The sequence below is a fragment of the Xyrauchen texanus genome, chromosome 27 (genome assembly GCF_025860055.1).
Source record: "Xyrauchen texanus isolate HMW12.3.18 chromosome 27, RBS_HiC_50CHRs, whole genome shotgun sequence".
Classification (NCBI taxonomy): domain Eukaryota; kingdom Metazoa; phylum Chordata; class Actinopteri; order Cypriniformes; family Catostomidae; genus Xyrauchen; species Xyrauchen texanus.
Window position 1 is genome coordinate 32405704 of NC_068302.1, and position 24199 is coordinate 32429902.

Below are 24199 nucleotides of genomic sequence, written 5' to 3' on the forward strand. Positions count from 1 at the left end.
TAACAAGATACAGTTAATTAACAGTTATTTTTATTACAGATCTGCTTCTCAGTCAAAACCCATCAGCATCTGTATTAATGCATTACATCTAACAATAATTCAGTGAAGACTTGGAAACAACTGAGAAATGTACCTTTTACCTTTTAATAATGTTTTCCTTGTTTCTGGATTAGCTGTGTATATACAGTATGCAGCAATACAGTGTTTCCCAAAAAACTTTCTGCCATGACACACTTTTTCAGACTAAAAAATTCTACGGCACACCACTGTCCCACATAGGCTAACCATCTTCAATATTTTTCCTTTTCAAGAACATGTCCATGTTTCTGTCCATCTTACGCCTTACGCTCAAAAATCCGTCTTACGTCTTACTCTCAAAAATTAGACCTCATCATTTGTCATATTGTCGGACAGGGTCGTAAAACTTCAGTCATAATCTATTATTACCCGTTATTTTAATTTTCAGATTTTATATCAGCTTTTATTTTCGTTCACATTTTCATCTGCAATCATTAACTTACAGGACGAGCATATATAGCAGATTATGCATTTATTTATTTATTTATGAAGAGAACAGATGAACAACAGAGACACAGATTTATGCCCCACGCAGTGACAGTGGAGGCAACTAAAACACGACATATGAACAACGCAATATAAAAATGTTTTTAAAAATTAAAATATTAACAAAACACAGAAAAAATGAACTGAACAGGACTTCATCGACAACTCAAAACTTCCTTCTAGTCTGCATCGACTTAAACTGGGTGCTGAGGTAATTGTCATTAGATTTTACGACTTTGCCTTGGACAGACGACTTCTCGTGGCAGTTTTAATTTGGTTCTGGAGGCAGAACCCAGCGTCAAGCGCCGCATTGCCCTCCACATGACACGAGTTGCAGAAAGCGTCACAAAGGAGCGATTTTACGAGTTTGCCACATAAAAAGTGGGAGGTGTGCACCATAAACATTGAAAACATGTATTTGGAAGAGAGAAAAAAGCTTGCAGTTGCTTTGATAGCAGAAAGTAATAAAAGGACTCGTTTATGTTTAGGTCTAAGCATTTTCTTGGTGAATTTAAATTAGTTCAATGACTGGGGTTTCTGATATTCGTAAATATTAATTAAAAGAAATTATGAGACATTCAATGTCTCTTCACAAATTTTTTTTGTTTTTAAATATTTCTTGTTGCTTAGTACTCTCAAAGACATTATTGGTGAAGCAAAAACGTGTGTGAAAAACACTTTGGTGTAAAGTCACTTCATAGACTTCAATGTATTCTGCAGCGCTGACTCGAGTCATATGAAAGACCCTCAACGCGTATAAATATCAGTCACTTTAATCATTGCTCTTCACTATAACAAAATTGACCGATTATGGTTTCAAAACGGAGGAGTTTGGATCCCTGAAATATATATTTTTTTCATGCATTTATTTATTTTGTGGTATTTTATCATTTTCCACAGCACAGTGGTTGGGAAACACTGCAGTAAACAGGTCTTCATTCACTGAATGCAACTGTCACAGTCTGTCTTCATCACATTCAAGAACTGACAACTACTGACAAAACAAGAGGGTATATATACACATGGAACTTAATAAGGGAATGACATACAGGTGGGGATAACGAGGGAGTGATCAGGGCAGTGACTTCTGGGAAACGAAGTGCAGGAGAGAACTTCAAAATAAGAGTCCTTGAATGTGGTGAAGACAGACTATGACAGCGACATCCACAACAGGCAATTAGGCAAAGAAATGTGTGTTGCAATGTGATGAAGGTCAACATGAAGTGGTTTAGTTCCAAAAATGTACTGTGATAAACCGTTTGGCTTTTACTTTCATGAAAAAAATATCGGAAATAAAATAACTGGTTATAACTGGTTTTCAACCCTAAACAATTAAAAAAATCACTTTGTTCTGTTTTTCGTTATCATTCCTTAAACCAATATCCGTCCCTGCTCAAAATGATGGACCAGTTCACATTTGTTCAATGCTGAACAAATTTGAGGGAACATTGTTGTCACTAGGTGGTATTTCTGATTTGACCAAGGTAATAAAAGTTTGAGAGCCATTGTTTTATGTTGTTTGTCACTTTAATATTAACAGCCTATGAATTAATGCAGTAGTGTATTGTCTTTTGAATCAGTAATTTACTGTATATTATATTATTGAAGACCCCGTAAAGTGCCTCGATGAGTGTAGTTACATTTGGTGTTTTGGCATTTTTCCTACTGAAACAGGAAGTGGGGTGGAACATGTCGAACAACTCATCCCATTTAAAAAAATAGCCAATGTGCTTTAGTTTTCAGCCACACACACATAAACCTTTCCATCACACTGCTCATGTAAGAGCCACTTACCGGGAAAACTTGAGAAGCAATCGCAATACTGGCCAGCTTTTCAAAAGCTTGAGAACCAAATGATGATCTAACTGACAACATTATTCCATAACCAGCCCACAAACGCACACAACACATCAGAGTATTTGGTTACGACTAAGCTGGAGCCGTTGTACAAGTTTAATACAGGTGTATGAGAAACAAGTAGGTAAAAGATCATATTTTCATGTTTTGTATTCCAATAAAGAATTAAGAACACTTACATAAGCTGTGCCTCTGGCTGCACAAAAAATATAAATAAACACCAGCAAATTTCCCAGAGTCTAGCTCTCATTCAGAAGTGATCATCCCTGTGCCCTATTCCCTTCAAAGTCCTCCACTGTGAGAGTTTCAGATGGCTGAAAGGTGATAAACCTGCTGAAAAAAACAGCTTAGCCAGTATTAACCAGTAACCCATGCTGGTCTAGGCTGTTTATGCTGTTAGTGCTGGTTTGGTGCTGGTTTAGCTGGTGGACCAGCATAGCCATGCTTTTCACCAGCTAAACCTTGCTGGGGAACCAGCACCCAAACCACAACATAAGCTGGTGACCAGCAATTAAATGCTTTTCAGCAGGGAACTCTCAGTCAGAACTTTTTTAATGAGTTTCATGTTTTTAAATGATTATTTTAAGTACTTAAAAGAACAATCTGTACTTTTACAGATTGTACAGAATCTGTACTTTTACAGAGGTGGAACGACCTACAGCATGGATTGTTCTCCCTTTGAAGTGCCCTGCTAAGGCATGTAGGGGGAATCCACGTTCCCATTCTAAAAAGCTTTTGATTGGACAAGGTTTCTCAGCCTCCGCATGACGTCATGGATGTTCCGGAGTATATTTAGCAGGAAGAGAGAGGCAGATTTTAAATGCCTATGTCTTCTGAAAATGAATTTTGTTAATGTTTAGAAGTACACTAGCATATCAATTAAGTTTAGTTTATAGATATGGACTAAAACTTGAATGTTCATAATGCTTTATTTTTCTTTCAGCCTCTCATACGGAGGGATTTTGAGGCAACATTTTGGGGAAGAGTCCACCATGAAGCACCTTTCCATCTCGAAATGGCTAAGTCAGCTTGGGCTACCTCAATACTGCATGCTTTTTGATGAGGAATATGATGGAGTGGAGGTAAAGTTAGCACACACCATGCAATTAGACACACATGCATGTGCATATACACTGGACTTGCCACATTATCATAATTTTCACACCAGGGCAATGTTTTCGTTAAAACCGACTAACACCTGTTAACAACTTACCGCTGATTTGACGCTAAGTGGTACTATGGAGTAATTTTCATTAACAATAGTTTACACAATAATGCAAGTTCAAACTTTGAACTTTATTTTGTATTTATTTAAATAAAACATTCAAATTAAGTGCAATTAAAATGTGTGTTGTTCAACAGTTGTGAAGGGCAAAATCTCTGTAGCAACGAACCTACTTCATCCATGCATTTTCTCCATCATGGGTACCTGTCGGGTATTACGTTGTCCGGGCAAATACATCACTTATTGTGGATTGTTGCGGATTTAATGTTGGTGTTTTATTACCTTTCATCCCAGGACCCAGTTTAGCTGCTTTGGAAGGGTAATGACTTTGAATGTGTGTGTGAATAAATTAGTTTTGTTCCCTCCTAGGGCTGGGATATGTTCACAATATTTTTATTAAAAAAAACTCACAATGTCATATATCCCCAATATATACAATGTCTAGACTTTTATGTCTAGACTTTTATGTTGAAATTCATGTTTATTTCCCACTTTCCTGTTTCCTGTTTGTTTTGAAGTCCTTTTGTAGTTTTATTTCATGATTGGTTCTCCCTTATTGTTTCCCCCGGTATTCCTTGTTTTCCCTGGTATATTTAAGCCCTTGTTTTCCCTGGTTGTGTGTCAGTCTTTGCATGTTTTGTCTATGCTCTGTGCTTGGTTCCCTGTGTTTTTCTTTTCTTTTTCACTCTGAGTTAGCTTGTTAATTGTTTCAGTTAAATAAAGCTGCATTTAGATCCTCCTGCCTCGTCACACACAATGTCCAATTACATAGTCAAACCCCTGGCTGAGGGATCGTTGACTATCCTTGCTTTAGTGATTTTGCATTGAAAATGTAATACATTTATTTAGAAAACTAAAAATTTAAACCAAAGACATTTCTAAATTCAGATTGCACATTTCACGAAATGAAAAGGCAATTAAAATAATGATGTGGTCAAAAAAAATAAATAAATCTTATATAACCACCTTTCCATTTACAGTAACGCAAGGATCACTCTATGACAACAGATGGAAAATTAATAATACAAATTAAGATTTAAAAACAATTATAAATGTAAACATAATAATTGTAATGATGATAATAATCACTGAAATATAAATAATTGGTCGAGGTGAACGTGTTTTTGTATTATTTTATGATTTTATTACAGATGTATAAGCTATATATAAAGTGACCTTGCAGAGTTGAGCTCACAGCAAACTGCTCTGTGGAAATAAAGTGACATGAACTCAGAGCACCTCTTGAGCTTAGATGTTCTGAGGTTATTTGCAGCATAGACGATACTATTCTTGCAAAATGTTTTCATAAGTCTGAAACAAAGAAAGAGCGAGAACCCTTTACGTACGCGTGTTCCACGAGACTGCACGCCTCCGAACAAACAGCACGTCAGACATGCGCATAGATGCCGTTTTTGTCATCTGTACTTAAAGATATAAAAAAGTGTATTTCTTCAAGCATGTGTCTGTGTGTCTAACAGCATTTCTTGTGTCATTCCGAATCCGAGATGTCTTACAGTTATCCACCATGCACATTATATTCGCTACCTGCAATTAAATGTCTTCTCTCAGTGCGAGTACTTTGCTGCATGTATAAGTTGATTTGTTGGTAAAGAACATCTATCATGGGTCTCAAACTCTTCATTAGGCAACTATTTTTTATTTAAGTATATTCTATTTGTTAGGCTATTGTATTGATTTTGGAAGTTCCATTCATAATGTTGACCTCTTTTACCCAATATAAAATTTCACACCTGTGTTGTCACGTGTTCCGAGTAAAACTGGTAACACTGTACACCATGGCAACCCTAATACACACTCAGGCATGCATCCAATGCTGCTTACCACACTACAGCATTTAAATTGTACCTTGCAATTATTCAAACACCATCATTTGAAATTGCATTATTATAATCATAAACAACTCATGGAGCTGTTAGTCAGAGTGAGCTTTGAAAGTGCCAGTCGTTTATAGGAAAAAAGTTAAATTCAAACTCTGTGGTCAGACTGAGGAAAGCATGCTGAGATGCCACTCATACTGCAGCATCAAACTCTGCTGAATCCATCTGCTGAATGAACTTCCGTCTAACTGAATTTAGAGCAGCTAATCTGACATTTTGTATTTTCAGCCATGTGCTCTTCTCATGGCAGCACCTTCTACCTGGAATGTAAGTACGTCAAACAGCAGCAGTAAATAAGAGATTCTAAAAGTACTTTCCTGGCTTACAGATGCCAGTATGCACGCTTGCCTCCGATACCCATCTGACCCAGGTGTTAAAGCTCACCCCTAAATGTAAAATCAACAAAAGACTATAATCACACCAATAATCCCAAAATTTCCACTTAGCTCTGTATTTACACAGAAACGTTTGCCAGCAGTGTCCCATAAGCTTTACCAGAAAGATTTGATACAGGACTGAGCAATTTAGAGCTTTTAAACAGTTGCACACTTCACATTTGCAGGCCACACACACACACACACACACACACACACACACACACACACACACACTCTCTCACACACACGCACGCACACACACACACACACACACACACACACACACACACACACACACATACTTTACTGTTTACCTTAATTTACCTTAATTTGGTGATTCAAGAATTCATGCCATTCAAAGTGCAAAACATGTTTTACCAGAATTATTTGGTTACTACAATGATGGTAATACCATGGTATTCTTTTGAGTACAAATTGAGTACAAATAATTCCATGGTATATGAATATGGTAATCATGTAGTACCATGGTATATATCAAAATATAAAGGTATTACTATCTGAAACCATGGTACAGAGGCATTTTTCTAAAGGTAGTGTGCAATAAAAATTCAACACAAAGATGAGTTTCTATGCTTTCATAAAACATTTTTTGCTGAACTTTCTCTATTGTTCTAGTTATAAACGTTATAGTGATATCATACAGTATATAATAAAAAATCTCCAACACCACCTGTTTTGTCTTTCATAACCTACAAAAGATGATGAGCCCCAGGTGGCTTGTTTTCAATGCCCTATAAAGTAGTTCAGTTGCTCTCTGAAAGAATTTACTGTACGCTCCACAAATAACATTTATAAGACCAGTTGTCACTGCCATCTGCACAATTATTTACTTTACAGTTTAACCAGCACACTGTGCTTTACAAGAACAAAGTTGCTAGAAAAAAATAACACTTAAGTCAACTTTCAGAATTAAATGACATTAAAATGTTATGCATTTGGCAGATGCTTTTATCCAAAGCAATTTTTAGTACATTCAAGGTTTTTAATCAGTTATGTGTATTTTATAAACGTGTTTTTCCCAGGAATCTAACCTATGACCTTGGCATTGCTTGCACCATGCTCTACCAGTTGAGCTACAGGAATGAATGAAAAGTGGTCAGAGATGACAGTAGTGTTGACACTGAAATGCACCCTGATTGCACTGCGTGATGCACATTAATGCTGAATCATATTTCATCAATTCCAGCTCTCTAATGGACTGCAGGGAACAGCAGTGAAGCCTGAGTGAAGAAAAGCACTAATAAAATAGCCATTACCATTTCCATTACCATTTAAACCACTGACGAAAGGTAGAAAGACTTGTTTTCCCCTTAATTTTGTTATAGTTTGTTAAACCTAACCCTCACAAAAATCTTTTAATATCAGTAGATTTAAAGCAAAACATGATTTGGATGATTATTAAAATTTTTAACTAGTCTGGACTGATGAAAATGTCCCCACAAGTAATTTTCACTATAATAAAAAAAAAATCATCATGGGTTTTTGCATGAAAATCTGTGGACACACATACAAACGACAAAGCACTCATCTGTATGACGCTGGCTTAAAACCAACAATAAATCAACAAACCCACTACCAAAACAACAAAGTAGCACATCGAGTGAGGTTTCTGAATAGCTGCTTTGTAAGATGTTTTTGAAGTCCCAGCATAAGAGATTGATAAGAGACCACATATGGTAAATAAAGAGTTTGATGGTGCAGAGACTGCATCTGACATTTGTCATGTCTTGTTAGATTCAGCTGTGGTATCCAAATAGTGAAGGCAGATGAACAATGGGCCCTTACCAGTATTTTTTTTCATTCACTCACTTTCCCATACCTTTTTGGCCCTCTTTCTTTCACTAGCTATTTTTTTGTGTCTGCCTTTCTTTCTACACTCTCTTTCTTTCCTCTAACTAACCTGTAAAAACAGAGACAGCACATGGGAAAGAGTGCTCACTGCTGATGTAGGAGATTCTAGATTTAATCTATTGGATGAGACCGTTGGAGCTGATGAGATAAGACACACAACGAGAGCAATGCAGCATTCATCTGTTTCTCCAGCGTTAGATCAACACTGTCCACCTCACTGCACCAATTCAATGCAACAGAACCCGCAAACGCAACATTTCACACGGATCTTAATTTTTATGCTTAACAAATATATTGGTAAAAGTCTAGAATTATTAGGAGGACTAGCACTTAAGTCACTTACGTAGACATTATCAGAAAAAAAAACAGTTTTCAAGATCTCATACTTCTACTTTAATGCAAATAAAAGTACTTACACTTTAGAGAAATGTGCTGCTATTTGCTAGTAGTGTGAACTGTCCATTGTTGCCAAAGATTTGCTGTAGGTTCACCACTGCTGGTGTAAAGCTTCACGCAACCATTTTTGGCAACCAATTTACCACAAATGAATGTTAAGTTTGCTGCCAATTAATAGTTGCAAGGGAATGTGAAAGCATATACGTACTATGAAGTATGTAGTAAAACAGTATGCTAGTACTGGGACATAATACCACATCATAAAATTGCATTTTGATAACATAGCCTCTTGTCTTGTCATGTACTGTTTGTGTTTGCAAGCATTGTAACTGTAAGCTTTAGCATGTAGCTCAATTAAATACCTTAAATACCCCCCATGCACCTGCACTGAAATTGTTTTACATCAAAATATTAATAACTACATTCTTGACCAACACAAAATAGTTATCGTTTAAAGTTTAGAAGCTGTACTTTACAATACATGTAGGCATAATTACCACAACTGAACAAATGCTTTGAAATTTGCAGACAATTCAGAAGTGTTCTTGATCATTTATTAATAATTTTGCACTGTACATATTATTGTAATCGCTAAAAACGTCAATCTGATCAAATAGTCGTGTGTCATATGCTGTTGGAAAGCTCTCAAAGAATGGAATACAACTAGCTCATCTTATTCACAGACAAAATTATAACCAGTATATGTATATGTTGACATACATTTTACATGAATGAATCATATAATTTTATAGCACTTTTCTGACACTACACTCAAAGCGCTTCCAGTTCAGGGTTGGGGATTATTAGGAGGATTGATAAGGGCTAATGGGGTGAATTTGGCTAGAACACCGGAGTTACACCCATACTCTTTGCGAGAACTGCCATGGGATTGTTACTGAACACAGAGAGTCAGGACCTCGGTTTAATGTCTCATCCAAAGGATGGTGCTTTCTTACAATATATTGTCCCTGTCAATGTACTTGGGTTTTAGGACCCACATTTACCAAAGGGTGAGCACCCCCTGCTGGCCTCGCTAACGCCTCTTCCAGCAGCAACCTTTCCCCCAGGAGGTGTCTAATCCAGGTACTGACCAGCCTCAATCCTGCTTAGCTTTAGTGGGTAACCAGTCTAGAGCTCCAGGGTGATAACAGTGAACATGTAAACAGGTGTTGCTTTTATTCCATGTTTTTGCCTATAACTTCACGAAAAAATAAACAGAACATAAAATATCATACACCATTACTTAGTGGAGAGGATTCCCGAGCACACACACACACACACACACACACACACACACACACACACACACACACACACACACACACAAAACTTAATTGGATGCAGAGATCATTAGATTATCCCCACAAAGCACAAAGTGCACAGCACATAATATGCTATCTGGCTAAAAACATATTAGCTTTCCTGGATCAAATGACTTCATCGGAAATGATGTAGTACGTTGTCCAGCACCATGGAATGATAAACCAATCGTATTAGGATTATGATTGTTGCAACCAGAGGTGGAAGTCATCCAAAATAGAGGATCGTTCACTCTAATTCCATGGAAATTTTTACAAACAGGAAATCTTTAAAAACACCCTCAGAGATTATTAACTTGTGAAATCACTAGCTTCATACATTTAAAAACTGCTTTGAAAGTTTCTGCCTCACATTTATCATCATTAAACTATAATTTAAAAATTAAATTGTAAAATAAATAAAATATAGTAAAAAATATATATATATATTATATAAATATAAATATATCTTCCTCAGTCATGCAAAATCTACAGAAATACAAAAAAATTTAAACACGAGTCCTTATATCGCAAAGTATTTGGGATGAATAGTATAAAAACTGGGATGCAGCCACAGAAATTAGTCACACAATTTTTGTTGCTTTGACAAAATATGGGCAGTCCCAGAATTCCCAATTTGCAGTGGCATTGCATGATTGTTACGGTTTATTTAGTGAGGAATGCTTTGGCATTCACACTGTAAATGCTAAACAGCAAAAAATAGCACACAACCTTCAATTAAAAGGTTCTTGTTTTGTCTTGCCAGGAACAATGAAAGCAGAGATGGCATTTTAAACACAAGCCATGTCTTTTTGTTCTGACAGAAACAGAAAGAATGTACTGTATTGTTATGAAAGCAACACAGGGCCAGACTATTACGATTGGTGAGGCACGGGCGGTAATGACACACTTCTAGCTTTAACTGTATACTTTACTGATGTTTGTGTGTGTGTGTGTGTGTGTGTGTGTGTGTGTGTGTGTGTGTGTGTATGTGTGTATGTGTGTGTGTGAATGCTAGATAGCCATTAGTTCTGGTCATTTCCATTCTCACAATAAACACCAATCCATCCCATCTCTGTGTTTTTGTCTTTTTGTCTCTCTAGGACTTATTGCACTTCACAGAGATCGACCTGTTGGGTTTGGGGATCCAGAGTCGTGTCCATCGCATCCACATTCTCTCCAGTATCCAAGTGCTCAGAGAGCGTGACACAAAGAGAGGTCGGTCCTACTCAGAATAAATTTTTGGGTGAACTACCCCTTTAAAGTGTCTTTCTCTCTCTCCATGCATAAACCACAGTGGTGTAAAAACAGAGGCAGGGGCTTATCTCTTTGTGTTTTTCAAGGTGGGCTGAGTCTGCTTTTTCTAGTCTGTTGTCTTTAAAGCTCTGCTTGCACAGATTTCTGACTGTCCATGTGTAGAGCCCTACACTAAAAAGCTTCATTAATCACAGTAAGCCTATGTAGTGTGGGAGAGACGTTCAGGACAGGACTGAAGGCATTGCTCTTTAGTACGCTTGGGAACAAATACATATGGGGTCAAATCAACAGGGATTAGTTCGCAAAATAAGCGGATCTCCCTGTGGAGGATTGTGTGTGTCTGTGTGCATTTGTTGGTGGTGTGTAAATATAAGCTTGATGCCAGCTCAGCTTAGTGGCAAAGTTTTTGGAGACAAACATAATTAGATGCTATCTCGAAGATTTGAGGAGTCGTCTTTAAGCCTTGAAAGCGATACGTGTCTCTTCGGCTTTACAGAATTACAGGAATTACAGAGGTACCGGCTCATCAGAGAACATGCTGGAAAAACACACACATTTACTGTCAACACAGATTTATGATTGAGCTTGCTTCCGCGCTAACACATACATATACTGTACATGCACTCACACACAAAGGCATCCTTCCGTTGGGCCAGTTATCCACCCCTACAGTTTGGTCAAACACACACACACACACGCACACACAAACACACTTTTGAAACAATATTACTAAGTAGCTCTGATGGATGCAATGGTTTTATACTTACTATAGATATACTTACTATACCCTAAACCTCACAGAAACCTATGGACATAATTTAGTTTGAAGAAACACATGATTTGGCCAATTTATGAGCATTTCAAATAGTGAGGACCACTTAAAATGTATTTATTAATGCACTTTTGAGGGCTTTAAAAAATAGCTACTTGTAATTGCTGTACACTAACCATAACCTTAAAGAAAAGTTTTTGCATTTTTATATATTAAATATATATATATATATATATATATATATATATATATATATATATATATATATATATATATATATATATATATATATATATATTTATATTTTAATACATTTTCCAATTTAGGATGTCACAGAATATCCCCAAATGGAGGTTTATATCTGATTTATAAACTATAGCCAAATAATCACACAAACACAAACAAGTACACAAACACACAAACATTTGTATTTTCTTTCATGATGAGGACTTTACATTTACTTCTGTTGTCTTAATACTGAGCTAAATATATTTTATATTCCCTAACCTGAAACCTAAGCCTTGCAGAAACCTATCTGCATTTTTACATTCTCAGTAAAGGAATATAAAGGAATGAAGGAATGCTCCAGGTTTATTTAAAGTTAAGCTCAGTCGACAGCATCAGTGGCATAATGTTGATTACCACAGAGATAATTTCGACTCATCCCTCTTTTATTTAAATAAGAGCAAAAATCGTGATCATATAGGCACTTACAATAGAAGTGATTTGGGCCAGTTCATAAACATTCAAATAAACACTGTTTCACAAGTATAGCCACAGGACGTAAATGTTTAAATGTTAGCAGGATTTTAGTGTGATAAAATGGCTTAGTAATATTATCTGTGTAAAGTTACATCCAATATTACAACTTCATTGTCATGACAATGTAATGCTGTAAACCCTGTAATCTGGTTAATTCGATAACGCCTTAAGTCCCAACAAAAAAAAAAAAACTAAAATCATGTTAACAAGTACGTATAATATTTAAATATTGCTTTGTTTGCTTTTGAAACAGTGTGTTTCTAACATTTATGGACTGTTCCCTGGACATTTGGTCCCCACAATGTAGGCAAAACCTGACTACACAAAAATACACACAAACCCACTTAAGCCCTACATAGAGGAGGAGCAGTTACACGTGTGGAGCTACTAGGCAATTGCAAACTCTATTGCCCGTCCTACAATCCCGACAGTCAGTCCCCATTGCTGTGGGGGCACCCCTCCACTGTGTGTAATTAAGCCTTAAAACAGCATGTCAGGACACACACACGTACAAACAGTGAGGCTGACAGGCTGAGGCTCGTTTCCAAGGCATAACACACTGCCTCCACTCCATTGCTATAGAGACTCTGACACTTTCTAAAATAGGCTGTTGAATTGGATGTCTTGGATCAGCGACCTTGTGAATCAAATGGACTCCATGTTTTTTTTTATTGGAAAACAATATTGCAAACACAAATGTATTAAAAGTTACAGTTCAAGCAAAAGATTTGACTAGTCTGAAAACACAGAGATGAAGTCAACATAGGCCTACAGTTAAGGTATTGAATATTTAAAATATGTCTGGTCTCTATTGGCATGGTCCCATGCTTGAGAACAATAGGTGGTCTGATTAAACCAACTTCGACACGTTTAACAGCCCATCCTGTGAGAAATGCTATGCAAATGTTATTTCATAGATCGCCTTTATACAATTTAGAGGTCAAAGCAAAGAGAGGTGAAACTCTTCTACTATGCCCTTGTGAGAAAGACTGCAATGGTTTTGTGAGAAATGGTGATTTTTCTGTTTGATTACTCCCTATAATTGCTGCGTGTGACAAATGTTGCGAGGAAAGGGATAAGGCCGAGCCTGATGCGGCAGTTCGGGAGAGAGAGAGCCACACAAAGCTGCCATGTGTGCGTTTGTGTTTAGTGTCTTTTTGTTTACGTTTTCGTTAAAACATTATTTTGATGCTTCGTCCGGTTCCCGCCTCCTCCTTGACCAGCTTAACCTTGTTACAAAGTTTTTTTTTAAAGCATGAAAGTCAGTAAATGATCCAATAATTTATAATATTGCTTAAACAATTTCTTACATTTTGATTTTATTTGGTGGCATTTATGTAGTTTAAAAAATGTGCACGCCAGCCCATGTGTATGTGTGTGTGTATGTGTCAAATCATGCATAAACACTGTAGTGCACAATGTACAGTCATGTACAGTATCAGCAGCACAACATTGCAGTGATGTTTAAAAATGACAGGCTGCACTTGTGTAGAGGGGCTGAAGTATACTATTAAATGAAACATGCTATTAAATGGGTGGTTAGCTCACAGCCTTCTCTGCTCTCAGAGCAGATTGCAGATTTGTTCAAAGGGATGGCACTATTTAAAATTCTCTACATAAGCAGTTCTAACCTACATAAATGTGCTCCAATCAGTATCACATCTTTAAGTATGAGCATACTTATCCATTAAAATGTTTTTATATAGCCTTCCATGGGACTTACTCCTGTTTCACACAGTACGCCGAAGTGGCACGTGAGCAGCACCGAATCAGTTTATCAGGTCAACTTTGCTGCAAACAACTCTTGTGCTTTTAAACCCGCAGTGTTTCTGCTGCAGAAAATATTGCGCTCTGTACGGAGCTATTGATGTGTATAAGTATTACAAACTTGATTATCACAAAATCATATTTACATGTTGCTGGTGTCACCTAATGTATTTTTGTAATTCTTTCATATAGTGACTGTCAACACAAAAAGCTCTGGTCATTTCAAACACCATTCAGTGGTATAGGAAGGGGGAGGACAATGTGCCTTTGGATGTTATTTTGTACAACAGAGGATGGTTTGATCACTTGGTTTGGTGTGACCACTCTCAATAATATAGTAAGCAATATGTAGTTATGTACAACCATTGAATGGTGATATCTCTTTGTTCAAAGACCAGCCAGAACTTTTAAGTGTTGAATTCTTTCCTATCAAAAGGACACACTGCCAGAAATATGTGTTAAATTACCATCTGCAACAACAGCCGAGGAAACTGCATCTCACGCTGTTTCTTTTGTTAATTCATTCTATAGTGATAAGTAAGTTGAGGGTCATAGAGCACTTTGTTTCTCCACAATCAATCTTGTGTCATCCATTGTCAATAGAAGACGTAGAAGAGGTAAGTTCTAAAATTATGATTCAAAGTTGCGATTCACTTTTGTCATTTTATATTATTATTATAAATGTTTTCCTGTGTTATAAATCATACAAACATACTAATCTACAAAAATATGTTCTGTGCAATAAAACATTTTTCATGCCAACTCGCTCTGTCACTTTAATTAATCGTGAGCAGTGTAGAAAAAAATCGATCGCAGCAGTGTTGCTTGTGCCTTGCTCCTTCTGCTTTCGAAGAAATATGCACTGCTTCTGCTCTGCTTCAACGTGAATTATGCAACAGGCGTTACAGTGCATTATAGGGCTGAAACGATTAGTTGATGTTATCAACAACGTCTACAATATTTTTTGTTGTCAATTAGTTGTTTGATCTCATTTAAAAGAACATGAGATCACATTAAACTCTAATGATGAGAGCAGCATTGCAGCTCGCCCCTGACTTAGGACAGTCCAGATGCACTCTAAACTTTCCATAATGCTTCAGGTGATGTAGATTGCAAAGTATGAGGGTATTATACAAAAATACCAAATAAATAAATACAGAAGCACTCTCGTTGTGGAATAAGTGGAGCCGGAGCTCTTGCGCGAACGTCCCTATCTAAGGGGGAGAGACTGAAACTGCACCCGGCTGAGGTACACTCTGTCGCGGGGACGCTCGTCCCTTGAGTGCGTGCGCTTGCTGCAGCTATATTATAACATGATGGCTCATGACTGAATCACAATAAATGTCACTGTGCATTTCTTATCATGAAGAAAATTTTAAATATGCAGCTTTATTAATAAGAGAGAGTTTTTTCTTGGGATTTCTGTGCTGTGTAACAATACTACATAATTTTAATGGCCAAGGTAAATTTTAATCCTAGCATAAACACTGAAAAGGGCTAAGCCCAAAATGGTCGAATTGCAAAGTGGATATATGCTAAAATTAAATCCCAAAAATGCAATTAAGCTAATTTGTAAAGCCTAATCCTGAATAAGCATTTAAAAGGCAGCATAATCACAAACATTTTGAGAGCAAGAGCTGAGCCTGGGAAAAAAATTTGAGAGAACTTTTCACTAACACCACAGTCAGATCAAAGCCCAGAGTGTCTCTTAGATATATTCTGGGTGTTTCTTGGGCATTTTGTGGGAACACTCTTCCATGTCTTTGCGCTCACACTGGGTGTGGGAGTAGAGCTGCCATCAGCTCTCTTACCCCACTGTCATGTCCAGTTTAGTGCCAGTATTTCCTTAATGCAAACACATTTTTCAGCCAGAATGAACAGCTGGGCCTACTCTTAAAAAATCTCTGTGTTTTGAAATCTAATACAGTTGAAGTCAGAAGTTTAAATACACTTAGGTTGAAGACATTTTTTTTTAACCACTTCAAAAATTTAATATTAGAAAACTATAGTTTTGGCAAGTCGTTTAGCACATCTACTTTGTGCATGACACAAGTCATTTTCCAACTATTGTTTACAGACAGATCTTTAAATTTTAATTGACTATATCACAATTCCACTGGGTCAGAAGTTTACATTAAGTAAACTGTGCATTTATGCAGCTTGGAAAATTGCAAAAAATTATGTAATTTACAAGTATGCAGTTAAGGAGTTAAGTGCCTTGCTCAAGGACACAATGGTGGTGGCTGTGGGGATCAAACCAGCGACTCTCTGATTAACACTTATGTCCTTTAGCCCACTACACCACCACCACTCAGTATGTCAAGTCTTTAAACAATTAGATAATTAGCTTCTGATAGTAGGTGTACTGAATTGGAGGTGTACCTGTGGATGTATTGTAAGGCCTACCTTCAAACTCAGTGCCTCTTTGCTTGACATCATGGGAAAATCAAAAGAAATCAGCCAAGTCCTCAGAAAAAAAATCTAGATCATCCTTGGGAGCAATTTCCAAATGCCCAAAGGTACCACGTTCATCTGTACAAACAATAGTACGCAATTATAAACACCATGGGACCATGCAGCCATCATACCGCTCATGAAGGAGACGCATTCTGTCTCCCAGAGATGAACGTTGGTGCGGTAGACAAGGTAGACAAGTATCTATATAAATGAGTTCTATATCGACAGCCTGAAAGGCTGATCAGCAAGGAAGAAGCCACTGCTCCAAAACTGACATAAAAAAGCAGATGGTAGTGGCGAGGACTCTACTATGGCGCATCCCTCCTCCTTCCCGGGTTGTGGCACCAGTGTAACACAGTTCAATGAAAAGGAGAAGGCGAGAACCGGCATGACAATATAAATGATAATTTAATGATAATCTTAACCAAAAAGACAAATACACACACAGGTGTCGGGCAGCTGCCCATAACTCTCTCTCTCTCTGTCGCACTGCTATCTCCGGTCACCTTTATCCCTCTCAGGCTTCATCAGCCTATTTAGGGGCTGGGTGTGCGGAATCACAACCCGGCCCCCATCACACGGAACAAGTTATTATCTATGAATATGAAGACAATGTTTTTGCTTTAGAAAAACATGCATCATTGAATCGTTCACAGTACAAGGAATATAGTATTACGAAAACAAATAGGGTCAACTTTTATGTTGACTTTATCAAATAAATCATTGTTTTAAAGAAGCATGATTATCAAGATTATCAAGAGCATGGTAACAAACAGCAGTTATCTGTATGAGCCTTTCTTGTTCCAAGATGTATTTGCTGTAACTATTTTGAATTATGAGCCACTAGTGACATTACAACTACTGAATCTTCCACCAGCTGTGGGGATGTAGGTGGTCAGGCGTGCTGACTCCGTGTTAAGGTGCCTAAAGAGATCATCAGATTAAAACAAAGAATGTCCATTCTCAATCCCAGACAAGGATTTAAGGGTAGAAGTTATCTAATTCCAGAGCTAGTTTAATGTACAAATGTGAATTTTACCAGTTACAAAAAAGCCCCCAAACATGTTTCAGAAAAGCTTGTGTCTACCAACTTTGAGGACCCCAGTGACACCACAATAGCAAGCCATGACTTGATGACTGTTGCACTGTAATGCTTCCCTTTTAGTAATCTATTGCCCATGTCACATAATAAATGCTCAGTTTCAAAGGGTTTAATTGTGCTTTGTCAAAGATTGATAACAGCACTTTGTCTGGTGTCTGTGACAGACATACTGTAGATTTCTGTTTTCATGAAAATGTCTGCTTTTGACACTTTGATAAATGGGATTCCAGGCAGGTGTGCTGTAATTGAAAGAGACTTATTTCAATCCAGATGCCTTCTTTTCAGTCTTTCTTTGTGCACACAATTTTCTACATACAAGAAAATATTTTAACATTGAAAAAGTGACATACTTCAGCTTAAAAGTTATTTCTTAGTCTGGATGGCGCTGAATGGATGAATGATGCATTTGGATGATGGAAGATTTTGTTTAAAAAATTGTGACACCTTGTTGATTAGAAAGGTCAACAGAGAATGGCCAGACTGGTCGAGCTGACAGAAAGCCTGCCATAACTCAGATAACCGCTCTGTACAATTGTGGTGAGCAGCATAGCATCTCAGAATGCACGTCTATCCTTGAGGCAGATGGGCTACAACAGCTGAAGACCATGTTGTTTCCACTTCTGTCAGCCAAGAACAGAATGCTAAGGCTGTAGTGTGCACAGGCTCACCAAATCTGGACAGTTAAAGACTTGAAAAACGTTGCCTTATCTGATGAATCTTGATTTCTACTGAGGCAAACAGATGGTAGGGTCAGAATTTAGCACCAACATCATGAATTCATGGACCCAACCTACCTTATGTCAACAGTCCAGACTGGTGGTGCTGGTGTAATGGTGTGGGGAATTTTTCCTTGGTACACAATCATCACTTGAATGCCACAACCTATTTGAGTATTGTTGCTGACCACGTGCATCCCTTCATGACCACAATTTACCATCTTCTAATGGCTACTTCCAGCATAATAAAGCACTATGTCACAAAGCAAAATTCATCTCAAACGTGTTTCATGAACATGACAGTGAGTTTACTGTTCTTCAGTGGCCTTCCCAGTCACCAGATCTGAATCCAATAGAACACCTTTTGGATGTGGTAGAATGGGTGATTCGCTGCATGAATGTGCATCTGACAAATCTGCAAAAATTGCGTAATGCAATTATGTCAAGATGGACTAGAATCTCAAAGGAATGTTTCCAACATCTTGAGGAATCCTCACCATGAAGAATTGAGGCTGTTTTGAGAGCAAAGGGAAGCCCTATCCAGTATTAGTATAGTGTTCCTGATAAAGTACCTAGTGATAAACATTTTTATATGCTGATTAATTAAAAATAGCTCATGATTAGTTTGTCAATCTGTTCGAGGTACACTTGGAGTGTTTTCACAGAACACATTCTTGCCACGTCACATTTCACTTGTTTTCAGCATCTCTAGCCATGAACAGCATGTTTTTTTTTTACGATACTGTGTTAAGGGAGTTATGGTTTGAAACTTTAAACAACTTCACTGTGCATTGTGCCTAGCAACGCTCTTTCACTTTGACTAAGTTCACAATTATGTTGACTTAAGTAATTACATTTTAGAAGTGCAGTTGCATTTGTACCGATGTTTTGTGTTCTAGCTTTCATTCAAACATTAAGAGGGTCTCCATTTGTAAGGGAATCAAAATAAATCTTTGAATCACCTGTTTGACTCTCCTCGGCTTTTAAGTCATGTCAAGTCATGTTTATTTGTACACTTTTCACAATACATATTGTTCAAAGCAGGTTTACAGAAAGCATGCCTTAATGTCCCCTGTGAGCAAGATAAAGACAATTGTAGCAAAGTCAGGTCGGACCGTGCCCGATCTCTCTGTCTGAGTCATTCGGGAAGGAACCCTGGCTTTGCTGTTTGTTATCATTTCACTGACAATGAGGAGCAACATAAGGACAAAAAGAAGGGAAATTGTGTTCACCAATGACAACAAAACAAACATTCACCGGTCATAATAAGCACAAGGGCCAAAGAAGTGTCCTGCTATTTCTGAAGAAGCATTTAAATGGTTATGCAGGTTAGTGCTTGTTGTTCATGTCAACCCAGAGAGGAGGATGCTATTTTAGACTATTTTAAAATGTCAAAGTCATTGTGTTTCCACTAGTAACTTTGACAAATGAAAATTAGAAAATTTGTCCAAAAAAGGCAAGATGAACGAAAAGGGCCAGTAACGTGAGGACTCTGGGCACATGACAGAGGAAAGGGCTGTTGGGGGGCAGGGGCTGTTGACTAGCCGCTTGCGAGAAGACTCCTCAAGTTCCGCCCATTGAAGAAGGTGTGTCTGGGAAATCCTAAATCACTCCCTTGGGGGCTGAACTATGGAGAGAGAGAGAGAGAGAGAGAGAGAGAGGGAGAGGAAGAGAGAGAGACTTGGAGAGGATTGTAAGATTGCTATTGAATACCGGCACAGTTCATTGTAGGAGGTCACTTACAGCATAACAAGATTCTCATTCACGCTCGTCTTCTTGTTAGTAAGAATCTGTGCACTAGACCACAATGCTTATTGTGCAACTGTAAATTCCTACTCACAGACTGCAGGAAAAAATATTTCTGTATTTTTGCGTACTTGGAGAAGCCAGAACCTGAAGTCAGGTAAAAAAAATATGACCACTTTATTGAAAAGTTATCAAAGTTTCTGAAAGTATCTTTTTGAGTGAAATAATTAATGTATTCCATTTGTTCTGTAAGAGTGATGTTATTTTTATTTGGATCATTGGATGCCCACTTATGTAGAGATGATTACTGTTGTTTATGCAGATGTTTCATACATTATTTATCTCATACCTTTAAATACAAGCATAATTTTTGCTATTTCAACAACAAATTATGCTCATCTATGATTATCTACCCTTACGAGCTGTGAGACTTGACACTTTGTGTGTTTTTGTAGTGTATGTGAAGGAATCAGAAGCTGATAGTAGGTGTTGTGAGGAGGGGTGTGAGTGTGTGTTTTGAAGTATCTCACAGCAGCAGAAGTGTCTGTTGTCTCATGAGTTGCTCATGTGGAAAAAAGTGGTGGCTACTGCTGGGGGCTTTAATATTTTTGTGATAAATTTTTCACAAATCTCTCTGGCCAATTCAAAGGCTGAATACAGCACTGCGGGTTGCACCATAGTTGGGATAGCAGGGGGTTTGGGCTTGACATCTTCTCTCAATCCTTCCTTCTTAACAAAGAAAGGGTCATATGTTTTGTCTATTGTGTGAAAGATTGAACAAGAGAAAGCTATGAAGATGAATAAATTTAAATGTCTATGTGAATTTTTTTTCACAACTACTTTTATACCTCTATAACAAAAACTCTGTTAGTGTTTTCATGTACAATATGCAGATAACTACCTTAAATCATGTTCACACAAGTTTAAAATTGTATTTGTTTTTCTCTGGTCTTGGTGTCAGAATGTAAACAAACATGCACTCAATGAGTGTCTTTACATGTACACCAATGCAAACTATCAAAAATCTGACAAAGCAAGAAAACAGCATTTACATGAAACTTGAAATCATCAGCTTATTCTCTTCTTTTGATGTCAAAACATAAATAGTCATAAAAACAACTCTTGTGCACATTGGATATGTTTGTAAAAACACTGGTGAAAGTGTTTACATGCAGAGAGAAATTTAGGATAATGGACAAAAATCTATGTGTGTTGACTGATTTATGTATAAACCATTTATGGCCTTACTCCAATAAAATAAACCATTATATAATGGGTATAGGATATATGACAACATATAAATGCACTTTTCAGACTTGCACCTTAAAGGTAAACTAGCAGAGAAAACGTGAGGCTTTTCTGTTTTGGTCTAATTCTGTCTTCCCTTCATTGCTCTCAGAATTAGTTTGTTTGTTTGTGTTGTTTTCCTCTAAACATACTCAGAGTAATTGGGGAGCTGTTGTGTTGCATGCGAATGGACAGGAAGATCTTAAAAGACCTAGTTTTAGTATATAGGGCAGAGAGAGCGATGGAGTTGACCGCTGACTCCACGCCTTCAGTGAATGGGCATGCAGTGTGTTCACAAATTTGTGTGTATTTCCACACTTCCTCTACTGATAATGCTCAGGTCTAGGGCTCTGTGTAATGAACCACTCAGGGCTGATTTGTGGCTGTTGACTTCTGGTACTAGAGTCAAAGTTGAAGCAAAAAGTGTTGTGTCTGCCACTGGGGATGGAAGAGAGAGGTTGATGTATTGTTGTCCATATGTTCCTCATTCTGTGTGTAGCAGAGGGGATGCACTGGGTGAACTATGGTGCATTTGTGGTTGTTTTGTCTCCTTTTGCTTTTACTGCTATTGTCAGTGACAATATGACAAACAATCAATGTGACAAATGCAGTGATGTCATAGAGGAAGCTGTAGAACTCTCACTCTATACAATCTTGACTGTTTTTTTAAGGAATGTTGTGTAAGCTGAAATGTGTAGTTTCTCTGCCACTAATTTCATGCGTACAAAGGAAAAACACATGAAAATTAATGGAAAGCTTCACATTTCTGCTTTCAAACCAGGAATGCGTTTCCCTTATAGACTTCTATTGTAAGAGCATCACTCTAAATGCATTTTTTGGTTGTTTTTACAAACTGAGGGATGAAATATGATGTTGATTAGTTTAACTTATATTAATACTGGAATATTTCTTCAACAAAGTACAACATGGCTTTTGGTTCTACAAATCAGTGGTTAGTTCTATTCAAACTTTAGAATTTTTTTCCACTCCTTCATGCCGTCCTGATTGATGCATGACTGTGTGTTAAGAGCTCTTTAAATTGTACACTCTCTCCTCTCACTCTGGCTTTTGTATGTTGTAAGCAGGTTTGAATTAATTAAAGGAGAACTGCATTATTTCTGAGATTCCCACCAACTCCTGTGGGGGAAGGCTGGACTGTGAAAGGGCCAGGGTGAGAAGAGTTGTCTTGTTGTTTGGAAATGCGCATATAATTCTCCTCCTTCCTATGTTTAACCTTTTGCTGAAAAAGTGAGTGCTCTTTAAAAACTGTTTGTATTACATGCATATTTTAAGTATCATGAAAACACACACACACACACACACACACACACACACACACACACACACACACACACACACACACACACACAGACACACATAAACACACACACAATGTGACCTTGTCATTAATTGTTATTGTTTCCAATACAATTCCTACATATGCCCCTTTAATACGGTTGCATTATTGCCTCTGGCTAATTCTTTTAAATGGGCATGGAATTCTTGTTAACAAAAAGCTTGACAGTATTAAAAAGCAATAGTAGAGGCATTTATATAAATAGTAGAGACTGTTACAATAAAGTCTAAATAAAGCATGTAACATGCACACCTGCATAACTAGTGGCACCAAATGGAATTGCAATAATAATGACCGTTTTCAGACATTGTTCAGACAAAACAGATAGTACCGTCCCAAATTCATGCCATTGGTTGACCCAATGTTGTAACTAATGCAACATTGCAACCGATGTAGCAGGGATAGGATAATATATATATATATATATATATATATATATATATATATATATATATATATATATATATAATGACATACAACACCTTTAAATTTCCCTAAATTGACCATGTAGTACATTTTTGTGGTGTAAGTGTGTGAGTTTGATGTAGAGGATGATGCTATCTGCTACAACCAGCTAAGCTTTCAGAATTAAATAGTGAAGAGAGAGAGAGAGTGAGAGAGAATAGGCTACTGTGATTGACATATTGTAGAGTGAAGTCATACGATAGCATGTCAGTCTGGAATGGAACAAGTACTTGAGAAAGAAATGAATAACCAATAGGAAGTCTAAAGAGGAAACAGACAATCAAAGCATTAATTAAGAACCGTTAAATCAGTGTTTTGCATATTCATGACCTCCGTGGAGGAAGAGAAAGTTTAACAGATTAATTGTTTAGCATATATAATCCAGAACAACAGGGGACCTGTTTCTGCATCTCTGTAGTGCTGACAGCTGTCTCTCTGCTTTTACTGGGTGCTGAAATACTGAAAACTACACCACACAGTCTTAGACACCATGTTAGTCTACAGTGGCCTTTTGACCTTGGATGAAAGGACAAGCAAGGAGCTTATATTGTCAGATGTCTTTTACAGTAAGTAGTAGTTTGTTTTTGTAACAGTGAAAAATAAAGGTAACATTTCACATTACAGTGTCCCTGGTACTACAATTAATTACTATATTAATAACAATAGCATCACATAAGTACAAGTAGTCCCAAAAAACCCGATCCTGAACCCAATCCAGCAGCCTGATCTCATGAAATTTACGTGACAATGGCAAGGTTTTTGCAAACCTTAAAGTAAAGTAATCTAGTCAGGGGAGATTTTTAAGGTTAATATTAGATATGTACCTCAATAACTTTTAATTTTAACCTAAACCTACCCAATAGTGTTTTAAAAGAGAAATGAGAGGTTAACAAAACAGACATCCTTACCCTAAACCAATACCTAAACCTAAAATATATATTACGATAGCGTTTTAAAATCAAATTCGACATGAAAAGCACATTTACTGAAACAACCTATGGCGCTTTTGCTTTATTTTCACCTT

The 24199-nt window shown here is 37.2% G+C and overlaps 1 protein-coding gene across 1 annotated transcript in view; it reads left to right on the forward strand.

The window, feature by feature from the left end:
- The window catches only part of LOC127621488 (breast cancer anti-estrogen resistance protein 3 homolog), a 108528-nt gene that overhangs the window by 22286 nt on the left and 62043 nt on the right, over window positions 1-24199 (forward strand). Inside the window, 2 exon segments of the mRNA XM_052095119.1 lie at window positions 3365-3503; window positions 10591-10705. Of these exon segments, the coding sequence (XP_051951079.1) occupies window positions 3414-3503; window positions 10591-10705 (205 nt within the window). The 5' untranslated portion in view covers window positions 3365-3413.